The following is a 22,790-nucleotide window of genomic DNA, read 5'->3' on the forward strand; positions in this document are numbered from 1 at the left end:
CACTGAGCAACTACAGATTCAGACTCTACATCATTTGCCCTGGTGCTTTTGGACTATGGAGTCTGTAACAAGCAGGGCTAGATGCACAGTCTAAATACACCAAGTGAACAAACGTCAAGTGGCTTTGGGATGCTGACACATGTAGGGCAGTCCATACTTACTTTCTGAAGAGGTAGGTCTTGAAGGTCAAATTTAGACTTAGTCTGCAAGTTTAAAGTCATGCTTCTGCCTGCATGCATTGCTGAAATACCTCCATAGGGCAGCATGCCAAGGTTAACTGTGTTGTGTTTGTAAGCAGCGTTCTGAGTAGAGGAGATAACCATGTGACAGGATGTAAACACGGGCTTCACAAACAGATCATTACATGAACACATCTAAATTCATAACATTGAACTGTAAGCGGGCAAACAGTAACTTTTTATAAACATGCGCTCATCAGACAAAAGCAAACAGTAACAGGGTTAGTTATGCACATAATGAGTACCCTCCAGAGCTACAGAAATGACAAGAGCAAAGATACATTGTTTATACCTGCTCTCAGGGAACGTCTAAGTCTGTTTCTGTCTCTTAGATATCCTGAGGATCCCCGCTTGAGACAAGTATTGATTATCTGCAGTAATTAGTTAGTTTTGCAAATTGGAACAGTGAGATTTTAATCAGATTCCATATGCTAAAAATTTGATTTTTCTCACATCATAAGATCTGCATCTATAATGGTGAGATGTTAACTTCTAACTCTGCCTAAGCTAATGTGTGACAACCTTAAGGGCAGTTATAATTTGAAGATGGTTAGTGCTATTTTTTTTAGTATGCATCAAATATCTGCACAACACTCTGGTGATATTTATATTGTAGATATCCTTTGCCAGGTACTAATGACTAATAATTTTTCTCTGTAGGGCTTCATTAAAATATTAAGATGTTTTAAAATGACTCAACATCAAACTTTCAGTCAACAGTGGAAATACAATCATTGATAGTGCTTTCTTTTATAAGTAATTCTCTTATTTAATGCAGTAGACTTTTTCTTAGCTATCATTGAGAACTGATAGTTGGATATCGTTTTTTGTTCTGAGAGCACTCTTCCCAAAGTAATGATTTTTATCACCAGCATTTTGTGAGCTGTGGAGAGAGATGACCAGTGATACACTTGTCTGCCAATTCTATTTGTTAAGGACTAAGGACTAGTTCACTGTCACCATGCCAAAAGTGAAAAAGACTAAACCTCTCCTTCTGGTTCAGAGGTAATTCCTTGATGCCCCATAGAGAACCAGCAATCTCACACACATGGGCTCCTGTTTTAAATTCTTGATCACAGTGAGGCTCTGTCATGGAAGCATTCATGATTAAAATAAGGGAGAAAATGGTATCCTTTCCCTAGTGTAGTACTTGGAGCTGTCTCTCCAAGGCCAACACTGAGATCACTTGCCAACTCCATGTTGGATTGTTAAGCCTATAACATGAACAGACCTGTAGGCAGTTTACTTTCATGTGAAATCACAAATATCTTGTAGCTGCTGGTAATACTGTTCGCTCAGGGTTAAATAGCTTAGCTGAGCTTTGGAAGAAAGTACCCCTCATCTCTGGTGCCATCTGATCACAGGCAGAATGTTACTAGCACAGTTCTGTCAAAACTATGTGACACTGTAATATGTGCTCTGGAGCCATGAATTTATCTGGGTGAATAGCTGGAAGGTTTCACAGGAGATACATCTTGAGTTATTGCTGAGTAACTCAGCTCCTCGGGAAAGGAAATGCCACTTGGAGCAAACTTGAAGAAAGCTCCTAGGAAACTGTAGCTTGGAGCAGTAGTCTAAAGGAACTCAACTTCTTGAATCAAATGAGAAACTTATTAAACACACATCAAAATTGCTCTGAAAAGTTAGTGTTAGAAACCAGGGAATCACAAACAAACAGCTCGGAAAAGGGAGGTGTCATCACAACAATGAAAAATACAGGTAAATTCACCGTTGCCCTCTGAGCCAGGCAGGGCTTTCAGGCTTACTTATCTAAGCCCTTCCCCAGCTATTTGCTCTGCAGCTATAGGAGTCACCTACTTCTTAGTGTCTTGGTTCAAAGTGGGTGAGGCACATCTATCCAGGGTACGAGTAAATTGATGACACCAAATGCTTCACACCGCGTCATTCTATTTCAATGCTTTGTTTCCACTCATTCTTCTGTCTCAAATTACTGATCAGCACACACACATTCCCCATACCTTCTTAGAACCCATTTTAGCTAGTTCATATTACCATATTATATATGGCTGTTGTTTAAATGAGACCAGAGTTCCCAACTGTTCTGTATTATTTAACCCTAAATATTTTTACCCTTCAAGTTATCTGTCTACATGGAGGGTATAACTCAAGGTAAGGCACGTGCCACCTGATCAGGTGTCTCCTACTAATTAATGCTAGTCGTGAGACTTTGACAAAGCTTCCTTCAATGGGATGGATTACACCTATTTAAAACTTTCTGATGAAGTATTTTGCAAGTCAGAGACAATTTTCATGTTGAGAAACTAATACCCACAGCCACATTTATTAATTCATTCTTTCCCTAGGAAAACTTTCCTTGTAGTGTAGACACAACCTACAAGTCATTATTTTTAAAAGAATAAGCTGAAAACTCAAATTTAATATTAAAGAAATACATAATAAGGTGACCCTGCCTTTATAAGAGCAGAGAATCAAATAAAACTGAAATGACCAAGTGAAACATTCTGATGGCATACTATTACTCAGAGTACCTAACTTGACCATGTGAGAGGGAGAGGCCTCATTTTTGCAAAGCAATCTTTAATTTGAAGTGACTTTGGGGTACACACAGTCTTTTGAACTAGAGCCACAAGGTTTCTTTTTTGTTTTTGTTTTTTGAGACAGGGTTTCTCTGTGTAGCTTTGGAGCCTTTCCTGGATCTCACTCTGTAGTCCAGGCTGGCTTGGAACTCACAGACATTCGCCTGGCTCTGCCTCCCGAGTGCTGGGGCTAACGGCAAGCGCCACCCCCACTGCCCACCGAGCCACACGGTTTAGTGAGTGGTGATGCAGATGAGCAAAAGCTCTAGAAAATGAAATACTTGGTTTCTCTTAGAGAGATTCAAGCAGGTAACAAGAACTAATTCCATGATTTGTATTTTTTCTTGTTTTTGTTTTTAACTCTCTAATCACTGCTCACTCCGCACAGTATTATGACTCAATTTTTAACTGAATTAGGATTAATTTGGGATTCATTTCCTTGTTTTGCTACACTGTACACACTAATTTGTTAAATTTGTAGTCTTTCTTGAGACACCATCTGCATTTGTTGTTTATAGCTTGACTTGAATTGTAGAATTTCTTTCTTCATAAAAGCCAATATTCTAAATGTCAGGATTTTTTAAATCAAATAAAAAAGTGTGCAAGAGGGCATTTAATCTCGGTTTATTTTAGTTTTCTGTTACTTGCTGGGAAGATTATTGCTCATTAGAGGTAATAACTTCAGTTGTCCCTTAGCTGTAGCTATGTGCAGATTTTATAAACAAATTAAGCCCGAGTTTAATATAAGTGAGTCCATGTGGAAAGGGTGAAATACTCACTTTTTATAGACTCAATAAAAATAACACTCTTTAGGTCACCAGGGAAGAGTTTTGGGTCCTGGGAGAGGCGGCCTTGCTTGCATGGCTAGAAAGACATTGAAGCACCATCCCAGATAATCGAGTCAAATTCTTTCTTACCAACAATATTTAGGCTAGCTTTGATAGGTAATTCACCTGCTAGTTATGACTTCTCAGAAAGCATTAAGAAATATCTACAATAAACTATTGCAATCCATCTCCCCCACAAAATAAAAGTAAAATTCCGGGAGCTATCATTCCTGTAAGTCATGCACCACCACATGTGCTCAGAGACACCAGGAAAGGAAAACCCAAGGCAGAAGGGGAATTCTTACAGAGAAACGCAGACATACCCTGTCTAACCTTCTAGCTTCTATATGTCTAAGCAGCTGCTGTCTCCAGTCTGCCGGCATTTTACCACAGCTCTCCTCTCCCTTCACAGGGGTGGGCCTTGTCTTTATATCACTGTTATCTGACGGCTTGTCACCATAGTTACCCAGGTTATAGTCAGATGGTATTTTTTCCAGGAGGGCTGCCATGGTAGGCCTAGCTGAAACTGGCCTTGTTTGGGAGGCTCCGTAACTCTCTGTGCTGTAGCTCCTGGCAGACAGTGGCCTCCTCTGGGTAAGGTTTTTAGCGGGGAAACTTCCCGCCTGCGCTTTCACTTCTTGATATGAAGGGTGCTCATCTTCATACCTGCCATTCCTCTTGAGGAACTGGGGATCAGTCATTGAAATGCTGCTCTGGCCTTCTAGCCCTCCCCTATAGGCTGCTCGGCCATACCTGTCACCAGGGGCCAGCTCGTGGGGCTCACTGACTCTTCTGAACATGGCCATTTCCGTGGAGCTGGCCAGGGAGTCAGCCCTCCTTAGGAAGCCTGCTCTGGGCCCCTGGCTGGCGAACTGAGCATTCACCATGGCATCCTCATTTACAGATGGCTGGGAAAAGGAGAACATCTGCTCCATGGGTGGGTAACCTCTATAGGCTCTGGGGCTGACCAGATCCTTGGCGATGTTTTTGCTGGGCTGCTGCACATACTCAGAATTGTGTGCAAAAGGGGGTGGAATCCTCTTCTCTGCTTTAACTTCTACTGCTCCTTGTGGATTGAAGCTTTGGTCAAACTGATAGACCTTCTTAGTCATAGATGCTTTCTGTTGGGGTGGCCCTTTACTACTTCCATACATGAGCATCTCGTCATCCAGCATGGGTACCGACTGGCTCCTGGACATACTGGACATGCCGTGCTCTGGTCCCAACAACTTGTCTGGCCGCTCGTGGCTTCCTAAGTGATCACTCCCAGAGGCATAGTTTTCTAGTGGAATGTTATAAACCTTGTAGGTACCAATGTCAATCTCATCAATACTCTGAGACTTTTTGAACTTGTTGGACTTTATATCTTTCATGAGTGGGGAGAGCCTCTCTGTGCTTTTGCTAATTGCAATAACACCTTTAGATGAATCTGGGCGGCAGTGGATTTGAGAAAAGACATTACCGAGACTCCTGTTGGGGGTGGGATCGTGATACTCCCATGGCACTCCTGGAGAAAAGGGACCTGGTGTCTCTGTAGGCTCCTTCATGTGGTCTTTTCTTTCAGGCAAGGGGCTGGTAGTAGGGGTTGTTTCTAACTTGGAAGGAAAAGCAGTCCTGTCTTCAAATGGACTGGGGGTTCTGGTCCAGTTCTGCCAGGGATTGGAAGGAGGCACTTCTGTTTCTGGCGTGTGTCTGTGTGTGGACTGCTCCAGTTCCAGGGGAACACCAACAATCCTGTCTTGCCTGATTAAAGGCCTGCGCCCATGAGCAGGTATGCTTCTAGCTTTGGCGCTTAAGAGAGGGTTATTGTTGGCATTCTCTGCTGTGGCTTCCTCTGAGACAAAACCCGTGTTATCGTAATGGGAACCATCGGTCCAGTTGTCAGGAAAAGCATCACTCATTGGCAGCCGATCAGGACGCTGGGGGAGATTTCCTGGAGGAACAGCCTCCCGTTGGCTGAGTAATGGCTTTGCATCCAGAGGCTGTGGGAAAGGTGGTGCAATCCTGTGAACATAAGCAGAAGGAGAAAAATGACCAAGAGGGAGAGGTGACCTTCCTATAAGGAGAATGCCACCAGCCTTTGTGTAATTCATTTATCTCCACCTGGCTTACCGTTAAAGCACCATCCAAAGAGCCCACTTTAACCTGCTCTGTCTTTCATATATTCTGAGTAACCATGGCCTTCTGGCACGCTAGGAAACTGACGGCCCAATGTATTCATTGTTTACTATCTTTGGTCCTTCCATAGAGTGCAAGCATGAAGAGAAAGGTCTTCTCCTTTTTGGGATCAGGATACATATTGGCTAAATGGGTGAATGAATGAAATAAGTGCTCTTTCAATCACGGTCCTGAAGATGGCAGGGGATTTCCACTACTCATCCCTGGAATTTCCAATTCAGAGTACTTCCAAGTTACCAGTTGAGAGAACTTAACACATTCCAAAGAGGAGGGGTCAGGGACCTCAGACAGCGCAGACATGTTGCTGCTTAGTGAATGAATGGATGGCTCTCTGGACCGTCCCAGCTTTCCCTGTCTTCCTCTGGCTTGCTCTGACCCTCTCTAATCCTCTCTGGCTTTCTCTGGCTCTCCCTGACTCTTCCTGACTCCCTCTGGTGCTCTCCCTGACCTGCTCTGGTTCCCTCTGGCTCTCTCAAGTTCTCCCTGGCTCTCTCTGGCTCTCTCTGACGTTCTGTGAACTTCTCTGACCTTCTTTGGTTCTCTCTGGCCCTCCCTGTCTCCCTCTGGCCCTCCCTGTCTCCCTCTGGCCCTCCCTGTCTCCCTCTGGCCCTCCCTGTCTCCCTCTGGCCCTCCCTGTCATCTCCCTCTGGCCCTCCCTCCCTGTCTTCTTCTGGCTCTCCCTGACCTTCTTTGACCCTCTCTGAGCCTCACTGGTTCTCTCCTGCTCTCTTTGGTTCCCTCTGACCTTCTCCGACCCTTTCTCAGCCTCTCTCACCCTCCCTTGCTTTCTTTGAATTTCTATGACTGTTTCTGGTTCCCTCAAGCTCTTGTATCTTCCATACATAGAATAGGAGTAATGCAGGAGGAGGTGCATGGGAAAGGGTAAATGCCTTTACACGCATCTTGACTTCAGGTGAGGATAGAATGACAATGTGACAGAATGTGCATTTACTCTGTGGCAGACAAAATGTTTTACACATATCCTTTTGTAAAAATTTATTTTTATTTTATGTGTATGAGTGTTTTGCCTGCATGTATGTCTGTGTACCATGTGAGTGTCTGGTACCCATGGAAACCAAAAGAAGGCATCAAATCTCGTAAAACTGTAGTTACAGACTGTTGTGAGCCATCATGTTGATGGGAGCTGGGTATGGAACCCAGGTCCTCTGGAAGAGCAGCTAGTGTTCTTAACTGTTGAGCAGTCTCTCCAGCCCACATATCTTAATTTATCACACCATTTTTGCTTTCTTGTGTTAGTGGGGATAAATCCTGGGCCCCAAACACTGAGTTCCACTGCTAAGCTGCTTCTACCCAGCCCTTCTTATATTATTTTAGATGTGACATGCCCACATGTCTCATAAACTTCAGATGGCCAAACAAAAAATTTTACTTTCAAGCTTTTAGTTCCTACTGTGATTTCTCCTAATCTCCTCTGAGATGCGCCTGCATGGATGCCAGGCCCTGGAACATGTACCACCAAAGTACCACTGAGCCCACATGCTTACCTGCATCTTCTGTCTTCTGTGCCACTCATGTGTCAAACACAATTCCAACATCAAGCAGATTCCACTTTGTCAAAGTTGATGAAAATGAACATTTGGGAACATAGAAGGGGGAATTCTCAACACACCTGTTACCCCACAAAGAGTTATGGACGGCATCTTTAGCTGTTGTCTGCAAGGACCCCACTTTCACGCGGGTGTTAGAGGACGCCGAGGAAGCCTGGGAGGGCGAGTAGTCTGAGTAGGTGCCTGAGGAGACACTGTTATTCAGACAGTGAGTTTTGTCAACTTCAGACTCATCAGTTGATTCTGAAATTTAAAGGGGAAACATGTTACAATGCTACGAACACTGATGGATACAAAAGAAGTATGAAAAGCAGATTCCATATGGATTAATGTCAGAAGCACACATCTGCGAGTACTTATAGACTACGGCATGTCATAATGTATAAGTGGTGATTTATCATGCACATGCATCGGTCACAGTTCCACATCGGCTTCACGATGTTACCTTTTTTGTCCTTCCCTAGCAGAACAAGTTTGGGTGGGTACAGAGGGGTCTCAGCTAATGAAGGGTGAAGTTCCCCAATCCTCATTTCATTAGCTGGATGAACAAAAGAATCCTGAGAGATATAATAATACAGGACAAGGAAAGTAAACATTTAAATAATGGTTAACCAAGATGGCAATATCTTATTTGGCTCAGACTCAAAGATGCAGCCCTAGAGTTTAATTCACCATAGGGCATTGTGAAAAGAACCCTGTGTATCTCTAATTGAGTGCTAATTATTTTTCTAATTTATGTGAACTCATTTATTTATTAGATGTATTTTTGGATGCTATGTGTATGCCTGGCACTGAGCAAAGAACTGTGGAGGTTCCCCAGAAAGACACAACATGGTCTTCTGGGAATTCCCAATCTAATTGAGATGAAACAGTACTCATTTCAACACAGCGCTGAACTATGCTGCACCCTCCACAGGCAGTGGAGCTCACAGTCATATATTCTGGATATGAGAATTCTAGAGAGTTCCAAGTGAGAAGGCCATTGTAGACCAGTTGGATCTTAGTTCCACCCATACACACACATTATCCAGCTCATGGTCCAGTAATCCTGTGCCCCAGGCCCCTGCTCTCCAATCCCTGCTGTGTCCCAGGTGGCTGTGTTGGCAGTCATTGTGGGTCTGCTGTGACTCCTTCCTGAGGTTGTTAGTGTTCTCATGCCCATTCCAAACTACTTGATCTACCGTGTATCAAATGTTGAGTGAATTGAATGGCAGTGGTAAAGAACACAACTCTATGAAGAATAAGCAATATACAAGTCCCACAAGTTTTAAAATTTATTTCCTTTCTCTCTCTCTCTCTTTTAAAAATTTATTTAATTTTATGTGTTGATGTTTTGCCTGCAGGCATGGGAATCCACTATTAGCAACCAGTGCCTGTGGAGGCCAGAAGAGGACATTAGATTTCTGGGATCAGGAGTTAACACTATGTGGGTGCTGGGAACTGAACCTGGGTGCTCTGCAGAAGCAACCAGAGTTTTCAACCACTGAGCCATCTCATCAGTGCAAAACTTTCATGAATTTTAATTTCTAGAATTCAGATAATTCCCAATTAAACAGATATCAGGAGAACATTAAGAAAAGCAAAATCTCAATTCCCACTTTCTGTACACAACAGCTGTGTCTTTTAACTTGTTTATGATAATTTGAATTCAAAGAAGAACATTCAGGGTTTTGTTTGTTTGTTTGTTTGTTAGTATCTTGTTAATTTGTAGCATTGAACTAACACAGTAGAAATGTTTTGTTGAATCAGAGAAGGATATACTTAGAAAAATTATCAGGAATTTGGAAAGATTTGTCTAGTGTTTGGTTGGTGTAATGAACAGACAGAAACACTCAAAGGGACAAGCTTTAGGATTTTGGTATTGCAGAAAATACATCAGTTCCTTTAATATTTGGCTGAAATTTTATCTTTTAAACTTATTTTGGGGGTGTATGAGAATATTTGCTTCTCGATGAATATTTGCTTCAGTCGATGAAGATTGAATGACCATTGAGTTCAACACTTTTACTGGACTTGGGGCACACAAAAATACTTAACAAAGACCTAAGACTGGAGTGTAGTTCTCTTGGGTTCCCACTCAGCTAGTCCCTCTTCCAGTGTTTGGTCCCCAGTGAGACTATCAGGGACCAGAAACAAAGGATCCAATTTAAAAAGGGGTCCTAAAGACAAAGGGGCAATTAAAAGCCTGGGGTTGAAGAAAGAAATCTGCATTTCCATGGAATTTCAAAGTTCAGCACAAGAAAGGTACTGTAGAACTTTAAAGTGGTATAATAAAGAATAAAAGCATGTGTTTATAAGAAGATGCAAGCTGGAGAAGCAGTTCTCTGCAAAGAACAAGACAACTTGTCAATCACAGGGTGCTGTCTCTCCATCCTGTCTCTGTCTCATCAATTATTAATCAGGTACCTTGGGCAAGACAAAGTAATTCTCAGACCTGTATCTGGCACATTTGTCAGATGAAGGTGGTGGGTAATAGAATTAGTGCTAATTTATGTTCAGTATGTGAAGATAAAGGTAACTTATTTGTGTGAAACAACTCAGAAAGGAGGTATTTTTAAATGACACCTAATAAAAGTAGAAGAATTATTTTTTAAGAAACAGCAAGATAAAAAATAAAATGAGACATAAGAACCAAATCAGGCAGTCATATCAGCACAGAATGTTAACATTACTTCTTTTACCTCATGTTCTACACATTCAGTACTTAGGATATCTTGCTTATATGCATCAGCTATTCAAAATTGTGGCCAGGGCTCTGCATGATCCAACTAGGTTATAAGTCTCTGATCCTGCTCAAAAATTGAGGAAAGAAAAGTTCTGAGACTATTTTCGTGGTAGTAAACAGTGGAAGCTGCTGGCAAGCAATCAGCTTCGCTAAGTGGCCCATCAGAAGTTCATCTAAACGTGTCTCCTGCTGAGGAGACAGAAGTAGAGGTGGTGGTGGGTAAAATGTCCTTTCATTTTTTAAAATCCCATTATCTTTCCTTTATTTAGACAAAATCTTGGCTCTTCATAACATGGAGAAAGAGAATCCTAAGGTAAAAGTTAAGAATAAAAGCTCAATTTTGAGCTTTTGAGAGTCTAGGACAAGAGTTAATAAAGGCAACAAGAGAAAACTTCAGAGACAGTTGACTGTTTTCCATTATTCGGCAGAAGATATGGCTTCTCTGTAGAGGGAAAATAGGCTGTCTCCTCAGGATGAAAAAGGTTTGTATCATTTTTGACTACAGCAGACACAATGAGCAGGTGTCCAGATAGAAATATGCAGAACGCGAAAGAGAACGGGGGAGGAATTGGAGTTTTATTCTCTTGAGGAATGGTCTGAAATTATCATTTATTCTAGTCTTTTTCTGTACAAAGTGCTAGGTTTATATAAATACCTATTGATACCCTAGTCCATCTCCATAGCATCTCTTAGCACTTAGATTTTTAGAGGTAAAGACATTGTGGCCCAGACACAGATCCCTTGCTTAGGTCAGCAACAAGTAAGATCTATGAGAGCAGTTCTTGCTTCCTAGACTAAAAGGCCTTTCCCTATGGTTCCCAAACTGTGTTCTGAGGCACCTGTGGAGGCCATTGCTAATTCACAGGGATATTATGGGCTGTAGAGAGTGTTTCAGGGAAGCAATGCTTGAGATCAATCAGGCAGCTGTGAATTGCTGGATCACTGTTGTACTTGGTTTCAACATTTGGTTGCACATTCTTGGTGTCAGTTCTCATGAAGCTGGATTTTGATGATTGCTATAATCAAAAAGTAAAATTTGAATGCTAGTATATGACATCTGAGGGTTGTCGTGTTTGCTATGACTTCCAGTTTTGAGAAAACGTGGTCAGTGTCTGATGGTGCATATATCTTAATATTTTGGCTTTGGTTATTTAAAAATAAAAATAAGATAAAACATTTTCCTTTCCAGTCTATGCATTTTATCTTTCCAATGACCTCAAAGGAGGATATACTTACTAAGTTGCACCTAGCTACTTCTATGGGAATGTTAAGTATTAGTTCAGTCTATGAACAGTATAACAAAAATTACTGAGACATAGAGGGTATAAATATGCTAGGAATTTCCTCAATGCACAAGTGAAAAGTGACTAGACAAGGCAGCCAACAAAGATAAATCAATTCAACAAAAACCCAGAAATTCACCCGTATTTCCATGAACTTCTAATGGGACAGAAGGACAGATTATAATACTAGATTTAACTAATCATTGTTTTATTCAACAAAAATTTGTGTGCCTTGTCTGTGGTGGACTCCGGGCATATGGCTGTCCCTAGCTTATGATGTAGTCACATACAATAAATCCAGCATAAGTTGAAAATATCATTAAGTGAAAATGTTTTTGATATTCCTAACACTCTGTGTTTCACAGCCCAGAAGCCCAACTCACTGTAGTGGATGTGGTGTGTATTTGGAATCCTGCAGCTGCTGAAGGGCATGCAGCTTGTTGTTCAGTATGGAGAGTGTATTGTTAGCCCAGCAAAAGGTCACCATTCAAAATTGGAGTACGGTTTTTGCTAAGAGTTGATAGCTTTGGCAGGAGTGCAAAGTTGAAAAATCCCCACTTGAATTATCATCTGTATACACTAGACAAGATATAAATGGCCCTTATCCTCTGAAACTGTCTGAAGGTAATATATAAAATCATCATAAATGTTCTCATTACATCCAGTGCAAATAAGCAGAGTGACAGAGTAGAGAAAGCCGGAAGGTTAGACTGGTCAGAGTGACCCTTTGAGATCTGAAGGCTGAGGGCACACTAGCCATGCAAAGAGCTAGGAGTGAGCAGACAAACGTCAGAGGGCATTTTGAAGGGAAAGTGAAGGAAGGAGAAGCCTTCCTGCCATCAGCTCTCTTGGTTCCTGTGGCTCTCTGGCTCTGTTCTTTAGTATAGCCCTGTGAAGACTCTAGAGTATGGGAAGAGGTCAGCTGGGGCTGGCTTTCCTTTCTCATTCACTTGGCTGGTTATGAAATGCAGTTATCATTTTTGGTTTGCCTTTTTGAGATAAGGTCTCATAGGCTAGCCTTGAACTTAGTGTGTAGCCAAGGATGATCTTGAACTCCTAATCCTCCTGCCCTTACTTTCCAAGTGCACAATCATACTGGTACCTTGTATTGCCTCTCTCTTTTACTTTTTTCAGTCTTGATTACCTCAATTCTTCATTTTTCTCCCTTGGTTAAGGCACTAAATCACCTAGCTGATTCTATTATGTGTAATTCTCTACTGCACAGTCTACACATACCATCAGACATGGTTGTACAGGTTTGCAACCCCAGTCCTCAGGAGGCAGAGGCAGCAAGGTCTTGAGTCTGTGGCCAGTCTGTGCTAATATCAAAATATTGAAACCTGTATCAAAAACAAAAATGAAAAATATATAATAAATGCTGTTTTCATGATTAGTAAGACACTTGGTTGTCCACACTACTTAAATCAGAACACTGAATAAAGTTCAGTGTGGCCCTTAATTTGGTTGTATTCAAGAGGATGATGACTGTCTGCAGTCAGCTAAAAGGAAAAGAAGATACAGAGACTCGATTTCAGAGGAAATATTGAAATCTCCAGTGGAATTTCTTTTTACAGAGATCACGTCAGAAGATTGAAGAAGCCTAAGAAAGGGATGGGACAAGTCACACAGTGAACATGAAGTTGGAAGTCAGCTTCCACTGTATCCTCTCCAGCTAATGAAGAACCTCGGGCTTTTCTCCCAGCACTAAGAAGCTATTGCCAAGGAAACGATTCGATTTGCACTCTTTTTAGGAAAAGCGTTGCCAAGGCAACAAGGAGGCAGGGGACAATGTGAAGCAAGGAGACAATGGCTTTGTAGCAATGCTGACAGAGTTATGGACTTGAGGAAACACAGGTGGAAATATGAAGGTTTGGGAAACTATTTGGAAAGGAAAGAGTGAATAGAAAGAAGGAATTATTACCCCAATTTCCAGCCTCAAAGAGCTGGTAGATAATGTTGTGAAATCAGATTAAGGTTAGGGCAGAAGTGGGAACAAGTCTGGGGAAGAAATGTAAAATTTAATTTTGGATGTATTATTTTTGGCGTGTTCTTTATATGGAGACTCTTTATGGGAGACTTTAGCTGTATTTTATATACCATGGGGTTATTATTAAATTTGTGACCACAGATAATTTTCTCCCTTTTTACATATCAAATTTCCAAATTAAGCAATTATAGAATCTTCTTATATTTGTACTGAATTTACTCACTTTTAGGTTTTCATACCACATTGCTACAAAAGATAAGATGTGATTCCATGAAGTTTAAATACAAAGTGTGTGTGTGTGTGTGTGTGTGTGTGTGTGTGTGTGTGTGTGTGTGTGTATTTAGTGTGCCCTTACTAAATATTTCTTCCAGTCCTGTGTACTATTTTAGTATCTTAGATGGGAGTGTGGTATCATGGGGAAAAGGGAGCACAGAGATAATAATAAGGCAAAGGAAAGAAAACTAGGCTGAGATGTACTTCTTCAGGTGTGCTGGTGTGCCCTCTAAAACTCCAGGTGTGAAAGTGTCCTCCTCTTTCAGGTGCATTTGCAACCTATAACTGGTTTTGCTTTGTTTTGGTTTTACAACAGGGTTTCACTTTGTGTCCTAGGCTGGCCTTGAATGCCCAGCCATCCTCCTGTTTCAGCCTCCCAAGTGTCTATGGCTGTTTTTTGCTCAAGGTCTTCTCTCTGTTTGTAATGTCCTCCACTGATTCCTATTTTAAGGGAATAATGCCATCTTTAATATATGTTTCAGGCCCAATTTAGAACAAGAAATCATGTGATCACTTCATGTATTTTTCCAGCTTAGCTTTGAATCGCTTGGGAACCCAGGACACATTTTCATTTATTTTATTCCTCTCACAGTGTTCAACACAGTGCTACATATACAGCTGGTGTTCAAATACCACAAATAGATTATTTGAAATGCAGATTTGTAAAAGAGTTTTGTCAATCTAGATTTTAGAGAATATGGACCAGACATGATCACTCCAACTGTGTTTCTAGTGAAAGTAAAAGATGCAGCTAATTAGTTGAAGAATTGATGAGATAGTTGAGGTGGCATAATGTAGTTGAATTCTTTTCAGACCATACAAATCAACAAGACTAAGTTTGTAGCTTATTCTCAAACATAGGAAGCAAGCTTCTCATAGTCAGATCCTACAAGCCTGAGTTTTTGTTTTTGTTTTTTTTTAATCTGAAGCTCAAACACAAAAACATTAAAAATTTTTTTTTCATGCTAAACTTAGTACGAATTTTACTGTGATTGTCTGAATGAAAAAGCTCCATTAGTTTCCCCAGCAAATGATCAGATAAGATTTGGGATGGCAACATTTTTATGGGTATAACACATTCCTAGCTAGCCTCGGTAGCTTATGAGTCACTGTATGCATTAAAGACATAGTAATCATTTTGGCCATGAGGGAGGTACCTATCTTTGACTTACTAGATGTAACCCTCATATCTAAAAAAAAAAAAGAGTCATTTTTATTTGAGGAAATAATGTGTAATTTGCTTTTTAAAGCGATCTACTCAGAAGAAACATCATCACCCAGAAGTCTAAAAATCAAACCACACTGTCAGTTACCAATAACCTCCAAATACCTCCACTGTAATCTCCTTTGGGGCCACCGGCCACTTGTGTTCAAACTTTTCTTTCACAGTTTGCTCCGTGTTAGCTGTTGGATTTGAGTTCTCAACACGCACTCCATGGCTTGGCTTACCCACCAGATTTTGAACAGATTTTACCATATTCTTTAAATCCTCTGGGTAAGGAGTTGGATATCGTTTTAGGTTTATTTCAACCTAGAAGTTTATAAAAAGAAATTTAACATAAAAATGACTTCAGAAAGCATATTCACCAAGCTACTCCATGGTACAAGCTTCATAAAAAACAAATGCAGTACAGTGAGTGTTGAGCTGCCCAGGGAACTGCTGTTGATGTGAGGAGTGGGGCTTGACTTCTATTCAACCTTGTGGGGCTGGTCCGACTCCATCACACCTTTTCTACATCATCAGCATTTTTTTTTAGATTATATTCTATCTTTAGATGAGTGAAATAGCAGTAAATAAGACTCTTAAGTGACTGCTAATGTTAGAAAATGGAATAATATATTACCAGCTTCATTACATCTTAGAAGTTTCCTATCTTTGGTATTTAATAATTTTAAAATTTAATAATTTTTATAGTGAGAATGTCTTTGGAGTTCAGTGCAGGTATTGGGAGGGAGGAGACCTCAGAAGATTTACAAGTAGAGTTAAGCATTGGAAAAGCCAAACATGTATTAGCCCAGATTTATAACTAGCACACAGCATCAAAAAGTAGGGTGGCTTATATTTTTTAATACTTCAGAAAAAAATCTTTGAGGTGGCTTTCACACTTGTTTTTTATACTAATAAGGTCATATGCTTCTTGAGTAATAGCTTATATTAAGATAAATAAAAAGTCACTATTTTCTATTATGTTTTAGGTAAATGTACATGATTTGGCTAATATTTTCCAGATATTTTTTCCAGCTTTAAACTCATTTGCAGGTGTTAATCTAATTTTCAAGAACACATCGGAAGGACTCTTCTTAGTACTGAATTCATTTATGTAGAATATTCTACCATGAGAGTATTCATTATTAGGTATTTAAAAAAGATTCAATACAAGCTATTCATGCTGATGGAAGGAACTTACAAAAAGAGATAGATGTGCCCGATTTGACTTGTGCCAACAACCATGTCATTTTGAATCTGAGTAGAATCAACTTTTTAAAATGGAATGGCTTAAGTGGTTATAGTATGTATTGTGGAAAGCATGTGTGTGAGGGTGGAGGAGCAGAAGAGGTGGGAGAGAATGCAGGAGGAAGAGGGTGGGAACAGAGGAAGGCAGCCAGAAGGGAGCCCCATCTGGCCAATGGCATGCTGGAGAGCATGAAGGACTCAAACACTTTTGCTAATCTGCTGGTTTAGCAAATTCACCAATGGTGTTACTCTTAGGATTCCCTGTGGCTTGTTATCCTAAAGAAGTAACAGGATTGGATGTTACTTTGTATTTTCTAATGTTCTTTTGACATTAAAAACATAAAATTATTTTTCAATACATAGTTAGAATGCAGAGAAAAACCAGCTTTTGTTTAACTAGGGTAATTGTAATTTATTTTTTTTATGTCCTCAAATAAATGAGAATAGAACAAATAAATAAATAGGGTTAAGGAAGGCTGTAAGAACCCAAGGTAAAATTAGGTTTCACAGGAAAAAGTGCATTTAATACTGATATGTTCCAGGAGGTTAGTTTATAGTGCATTCTTCAGTAAACACTGAACAATAGAGTACACTGGGATGTAGGTACTCATGAATCTGCTCTTTAACTCCATGTAAGAAACATTAGCTCTGAATTATATCTATTTTTAAACTACAGTGTTGAACTTGTTTAAATATATTTAATATCAGGGGGCTAAAAGTTAAAAACTACAAATCTACATTTCATAAACTGTGAATTGTAGAATGGACTATTCATCTTGCCAACTGAAACTATTGTTTTTCTTTTAACAGCCATTGGTAGATTGTAAAACAGAATCTGAAGTAAGGCACTAAAGGAAAATTCTTTTCAACTCGGTTGTCCTCAGCAGTGACATGCTCTTATGATCTGAGGTAGGACATGTGCTTTGCTCTTCCCTAAGCTCCATGCATCTTCACCCTGCATGGTTTACATTGTCACAGGTGTGGTGTGGATGCTTTCTGGTCATTTTAAAAGCAACTTGATATGGTGTTTTGCTCACATCATCAGAGTATGTTTGGTTATTCTGCTGCTGTGGAAATATTTAAATGAGAAGAAGATCTGTCACAAAGCTTAAACTATTTGACTGTCACTTTCAAGGTTATGGGATGGTGACTGTTTAATTATTTATTTATATGGGCCATATTATATTTTTTCCCTTAAAGTGGCTCTTCCCCAAATTTGGGAATCTTTAGGAATCACTAAACTTGAATTTGTTTCATCTAGAAAATAAGCACTTTGCCTCCATTCACTATTCTTCTCACAGAACTTTGGACTTGGGATCATGAAGCACAAATACAAGTTACAGGTCTACCTCTAAGTAGACACTGACACCTAATCTGTTGCTTCTGTTTATGAACAATGGAAATCTAATGACTTTTTCATGTACTTGCCTTTATTTACAACTTCAGTTTGTAAGTCAGGTTGGCCTGGTGCTCTCAATCCTCCTGCTTCAGCCTTCTTACTGGGATCAAAGTGAATGCTACCACACCCAGCTCAACATTGTTTCTAATATCAGACTTTGCTTGTTTATGTAAAAGCTCTGGATTCTTTTGGTAATTTAAACTGTGCCCCACATGTCTAACTACATGCTGAGTCTTTCAGGTTGTATATAGCAGCAGTTATTCAGTGTTCACCAAATTCCAGGCATTCCATTGAATGTTTTATAGGTATATTTAATTTATTTTTGATTAGCCATATAATATTGCAATAATATTTGCAACTATTCCTGTAGGTTTGAATATAAATTACCATATATATGGAATGATAAATATTATATGTTTTAGAATGTCATTAATTTGTAATTATATGTTTAAATTTCATAAAGCAGCTGTTGACACTTTACAGAAGGTGTATTGGGGTGAGACTGCTTAACTTTTCTCTGCAGCCACGTTAAAGCTTAAGTCTTCTGATTCTAAGGTTTACATAACACCACTGTTGCTTAGTTAGGAGATATTCTCTGGTATACTATGACATAGAATTGTGTAACCTTGTGGAAAAGGTGCTGTAAAACTAAAATGTGAAAATTTACAGTTAAATAATAAGTTAATTTCAATTTAAAAATAAAGCTAAGTAACTTTAATTTATAATTTCTTTCAAAGTGAAGCTGTGTTTTATAACCCAATTCCATTTTAAGCTCTGTGCAGACATACTGATGCCCTTCCTTCTCAGTTCCTGCCTTCAGTATTTCAGAAGTGGGCCAACATGGTCATAAAGAGTTATATTACTAGTTCAGTGACATTTATATCTAAAAGCAGTTTCCTTATTTGTAAACACCTATGCTAGAAACATTCCCCATCCTAATATTACATAAAACATAAGTGAATTTTTGACACATAGAGGTGGGCAAATCTACAAAATTCATTCTAATAATAGTGTTAAATTTGTCACTCACTATAAAGTATTTGCTCATGTTACACTTACATTGTATTAGAATACAAGACTTTTACTAAAATAAATTTTTTTAATTCTGGGAAGTAAAATGCATCACAAGACTCTTAATAGCTAAATAAAACACAACAAATGCAAACAGCAGCTTCAAGGCATTAGAGACCCCGAAAGTCCAGTAAAGAAAGAATTACTTATAACAGTGTGGGCATTCAGAAATGGTGTCTTGGATTCAGACAGAACTGTTTCTCATATATTATATTATATGCATATATAATATAATATACTTTACATAATCATTAAATTTGAATTTGATTGTAAATTCCAGTAAGAGAAACAATAGAGTTTTGCAGTGATTATTAAATATCATATTATTCTAGAAATTAATGGGGATATTTTACAAAAAAAAGGAAACAGGGCAGTTTTAGTCAGGAAGGTGCATTCTCAGCTTGTCTTATATTGTGGAAAGAATATAAGACACAGAATGAGAATCTAGTCCATTACATGTGGGTGACAACGTTTATAAAAACACAGTGTTCATTTATATTTTTCCTCCTATCATTTATCTTCTTAGACACCCAGCTCTGAGAAAGAGAATTCCTCTCTGTCATGACTCCCAACCCCATCTTCTCTTACAGGAATTCATATAATTTAAATCTTCAAATTAAGGGATGTTGCTGCTTTTGAACAGAAGTCTCTGTTTGCTCAGAGTCCATTCCCAGCAAATCTCAATTTCAACTTCTGGTGTTTTCAAGTTAGGTTTGTCTAGTCTCCCTCAAGCTGACCCTGAGAAGCGTGCTTATTCACAGGACAATTCCAATCACTTCCAAAGTCTGGTCAGCATTCTGCACAACGGGCAGTATCCCCCACACATTAAAGAAAGAACCAAAGAAGAGTAAACAAAAGCAAAGCCCCAGCTTAAAAGCCATGCCAGACACCCCACAGAAAGGCACCTTCAATTGATGTCCCCACACTCTGACTCAGGCTTCCCCACCCTTTGCCAGTGTCAATAATCATGAAGATAAATTGGATTCAGACACTGGCAAGGCTGCTCTGCGATCAACAGTTCTCACCCCTAATCATGCAGCACATACCCCATAAAGCACTGTTCCAAGGGAGCCTCTAACGGGCTTCTCCTACCCCAAACACCTAGGCCTACCTGTCTGCCACTTAGAGAGGGAAGAGTGGTGGACTGTGCTGCCACTGGCAATGGAGCACACATGCTCCGCTCCTGCTGGAGGCCACTTATACAACCCCATGCCAGCTGGGGGTCACTCTGGGGGACGGGCATATCTTGGATCTGCTGATCACACCTGGCCCATGGTGTGCAGCAATCGCCAGACAGCCTGGCAGGTTGGAGAGTAATCCCACGCTGGCCCCTGTCCCAGGGGGCTTGGCAGGAGAGAGCCTGTGGGAGAAGGAATCTCCATTTTCTGGGAGAAACAGGAGCACTGCAGCAACACGTTCACTTGATCATTTTCTACCCTTGGGTAGTTTTTTTTTTTCTCATTCTGGGCAATGCATTTAAAACAATGAATTTTAACTCCATGTAATAAAACAGCATAACATGAAGCTATGGGTGGCAACCTCCTCACACAATTCAGCATTCACACTCACTGTACACACTCCAAGCAGGACTTTATATTCTTGTCCCATTGAAAGCTGATGGCATAGGCCCATGGTTCCTTTTTAAATTTCAGGTCAATTAAAATTAAAATGGCTCTAATTTTAATGTACATGTAATGAACCAGAAGAGCATGAGCTGGTAAGATCCCAGGGTGTTCCATTCATCATCTTCCCATGATGATGTACTTACAAGTGTTTCTTCTCTAATTTGTCTGATAGCCAATGGCATCGAAACAGTCAAATTAGTCAAAGCCAAGTATTTTGATATTTTGTTAAAACATTGTTTTACCAAAATACAAATAAAGTGAATGTAAATAAATGCAGAGAAAAATCAAACCACTCTAAAGCATATGGAACCCATTATGAGCATAGACATACTAATCACAGAGCACACAAGCAGGGTTTTTAAATTATTGTTTCCATTTCTATATTTCATGATTTTATCAACACATCTATGGAACATATTAAATGTATTTTCTTTTGATCCTTGATTATGTATTTTTAAGAGGAAGCATGTAGTTATTTTGACAATTCAATGAAATATAAAAATGAATCAAGAGTCCAACACAGAATGCATCGCCCATTGGATCTTGATTTAACACAAAATCCTTGAAGAGGGAAACTGAATTGTTTTAAAAGTTTGTATCAAATTTAGCATAATTATTTTCTAAGAATTCACAAATTTTTAAACATGTCTCTTTGGTCGTAAGACAGCAATAATCAATCATCCATAAATGTTTCTTCAACCAAAAAATTTTAAAGGATGTATGTCATTTTGGATTTATAATTCCATTTTGAGTTTTCTATAATGACACAGTCATCATGAATAATGGTTTAAGAAGTAACATTTAGAAAATGTGGTAAGGTGGGGACAGGGAACACATCACATAATCTTGATTTATTAATAAGATGCACATATAGTTTCTTAGATCATTAGTCATTACAAGTGAAAGCTGTTAGTATTCACGATGTTTTTGAAAAATTGCACAAATAATACAAAAATTAATGAGAGATTCAAGATGCCATCATGACATAACATGAAAAATAAAGTGTTAATGAAATCTCAGCCAATTCTGATATTTAAAAATTTAAATTATGAAACAATATAGGTTTAAATGTTTAACCTTGTTTCTTCATTCAGGTTAGTCACAATAAAAGATTTCTTAAAAATACAGTTAAAATAAAGAAGTTGTTTTGTCTAAAGATCTTCACTTGTTGTTGGACACTCACCTCCTTTTAAAACTCAAACTAAAAGAAACAAAAGTTCTTTTCAAATGCCCCAGTCATGTGGAAGACTTCAGGGATGCAATGCCACTGGAGCATGCCAATCAGCTTGTCTTCTACAAATGTGTATTTTGGCTGGTACTGTCTGCATGGGGCCTGGCCCAGTAACCAAAAGGATTATTGCAGAGTGTTACAGAAGAAAGAAGACTTAGGTGAGGTTCATTACCTAGACTTTCTCCCCACTTCAGCTTGAATCTCTCGCATGTTGTTATACTGGGGATTGTGGAAGGGAGTGCAAATCAGACTTGCTCAGTCAGAACTGGGACTTTCGTCTCATTCTGAATCACACCAATGCTGCCCGAACACTGGCCCTCTAGATTGGGGCATCTTCATGAGAATAGAAAATGACTGTGACCTTCCAGAGAGGTCACTTAATGAATCCCTCCTCTGTCTGAATAATAACAATGGACAGACAGAACAATAAGAGAAACAAAGACCAAAAGTTCACCTTAACTTTCCCAGCACTTTCGTCATCTTCTTTTTTATCCTCAAATTCAAAGGCAACAGTCATGCGCTGTTGTCTCTGCTCTTCCCACAGGGTGGGGTTGAAGCTGTCGCTGTCTGACTGGAAATCTATGGAGTCCAAAGTATTAATGCTTTTCTTTTCTTTTATATACATGAAGGATTTAATAAAGTTTAATATATTATGCGAAAAGAGACAGCAAGCACCACCAATGAATACAATAAATACATTTAAAAGGGCCGGGAAAAGATATTGAGGAAAAGGAAGGAGAGGGCAGGAAGGACAGGAAGTGGAAAGCAGAACATTCCTCTTAGTGTTTCTTATGGCTTGTGCATTTTACTGTTAGTCATGAGGATCAGGAAGTTTCCTAGCCTAGGAATGGGCTCCCCTGGGCTAACAGTAACAGCTGGAGACTTGGATGGAGCATTCCAGTCTCTAAGCCTCACAGCAGTGGAGGAGACACATTGGCATCATCTTTGTTATGAAGAAGTGGGCAGAGCTGTCATATCTGCCCCAGGTCTCTCAGGTCCTATGTCCTACCCCATGTTGGGGTGACTACAGAGCCTGCATCACATTGAAACCAAGCAAGATATTACACAGCAATGATTTTTCAGCAAATCACCCAGTAATCTGATGTTCTTGTTGGTTCTTTGTATGCAAGTGGGAGGTGTACGTGATTGGAGTAACCTCATTTTTAAGACAGAGAACACATAGAGAATTCAGTTTTAACACCATGGCTTCAATTCATTTAAATGTGCCTCAAATAAACAGGGAATATGATTTATAAATCTCTAATTTACATCAAAATGTATCTAATGGTAAAGTTTCCTTTGTAAAGTAATAGTGAAAGCTGCATGAATACTCAATAGTAAGAGCTCAGTTGAGGGTAGGTCCTTTTCCAA

The 22,790-nt window shown here is 39.5% G+C and overlaps 1 protein-coding gene across 14 annotated transcripts in view; it reads right to left on the reverse strand.

Annotated features, from left to right (window-relative positions):
• The window catches only part of Lrrc7 (leucine rich repeat containing 7), a 477,706-nt gene that overhangs the window by 73,528 nt on the left and 381,388 nt on the right, over positions 1 to 22,790 (reverse strand). For 9 of the 14 annotated variants that reach the window (XM_052730896.1, XM_052730897.1, XM_052730901.1 and 6 more), the window contains 7 exons: positions 21,874 to 21,998; positions 19,675 to 19,923; positions 14,969 to 15,169; positions 7,816 to 7,927; positions 7,433 to 7,613; positions 3,948 to 5,628; positions 162 to 302 (listed from right to left, as the gene is read on the reverse strand). In XM_052730896.1, the coding sequence (XP_052586856.1) occupies positions 162 to 302; positions 3,948 to 5,628; positions 7,433 to 7,613; positions 7,816 to 7,927; positions 14,969 to 15,169; positions 19,675 to 19,923; positions 21,874 to 21,998 (2,690 nt within the window). The remainder of the gene's footprint in view (positions 1 to 161; positions 303 to 3,947; positions 5,629 to 7,432; positions 7,614 to 7,815; positions 7,928 to 14,968; positions 15,170 to 19,674; positions 19,924 to 21,873; positions 21,999 to 22,790) is intronic. The other 5 variants (XM_052730906.1, XM_052730898.1, XM_052730905.1 and 2 more) reach the window with 4 other exon arrangements.

The sequence above is a fragment of the Peromyscus californicus genome, unplaced genomic scaffold (assembly GCF_007827085.1).
Source record: "Peromyscus californicus insignis strain IS unplaced genomic scaffold, ASM782708v3 Scaffold_9__1_contigs__length_137607984, whole genome shotgun sequence".
Classification (NCBI taxonomy): domain Eukaryota; kingdom Metazoa; phylum Chordata; class Mammalia; order Rodentia; family Cricetidae; genus Peromyscus; species Peromyscus californicus.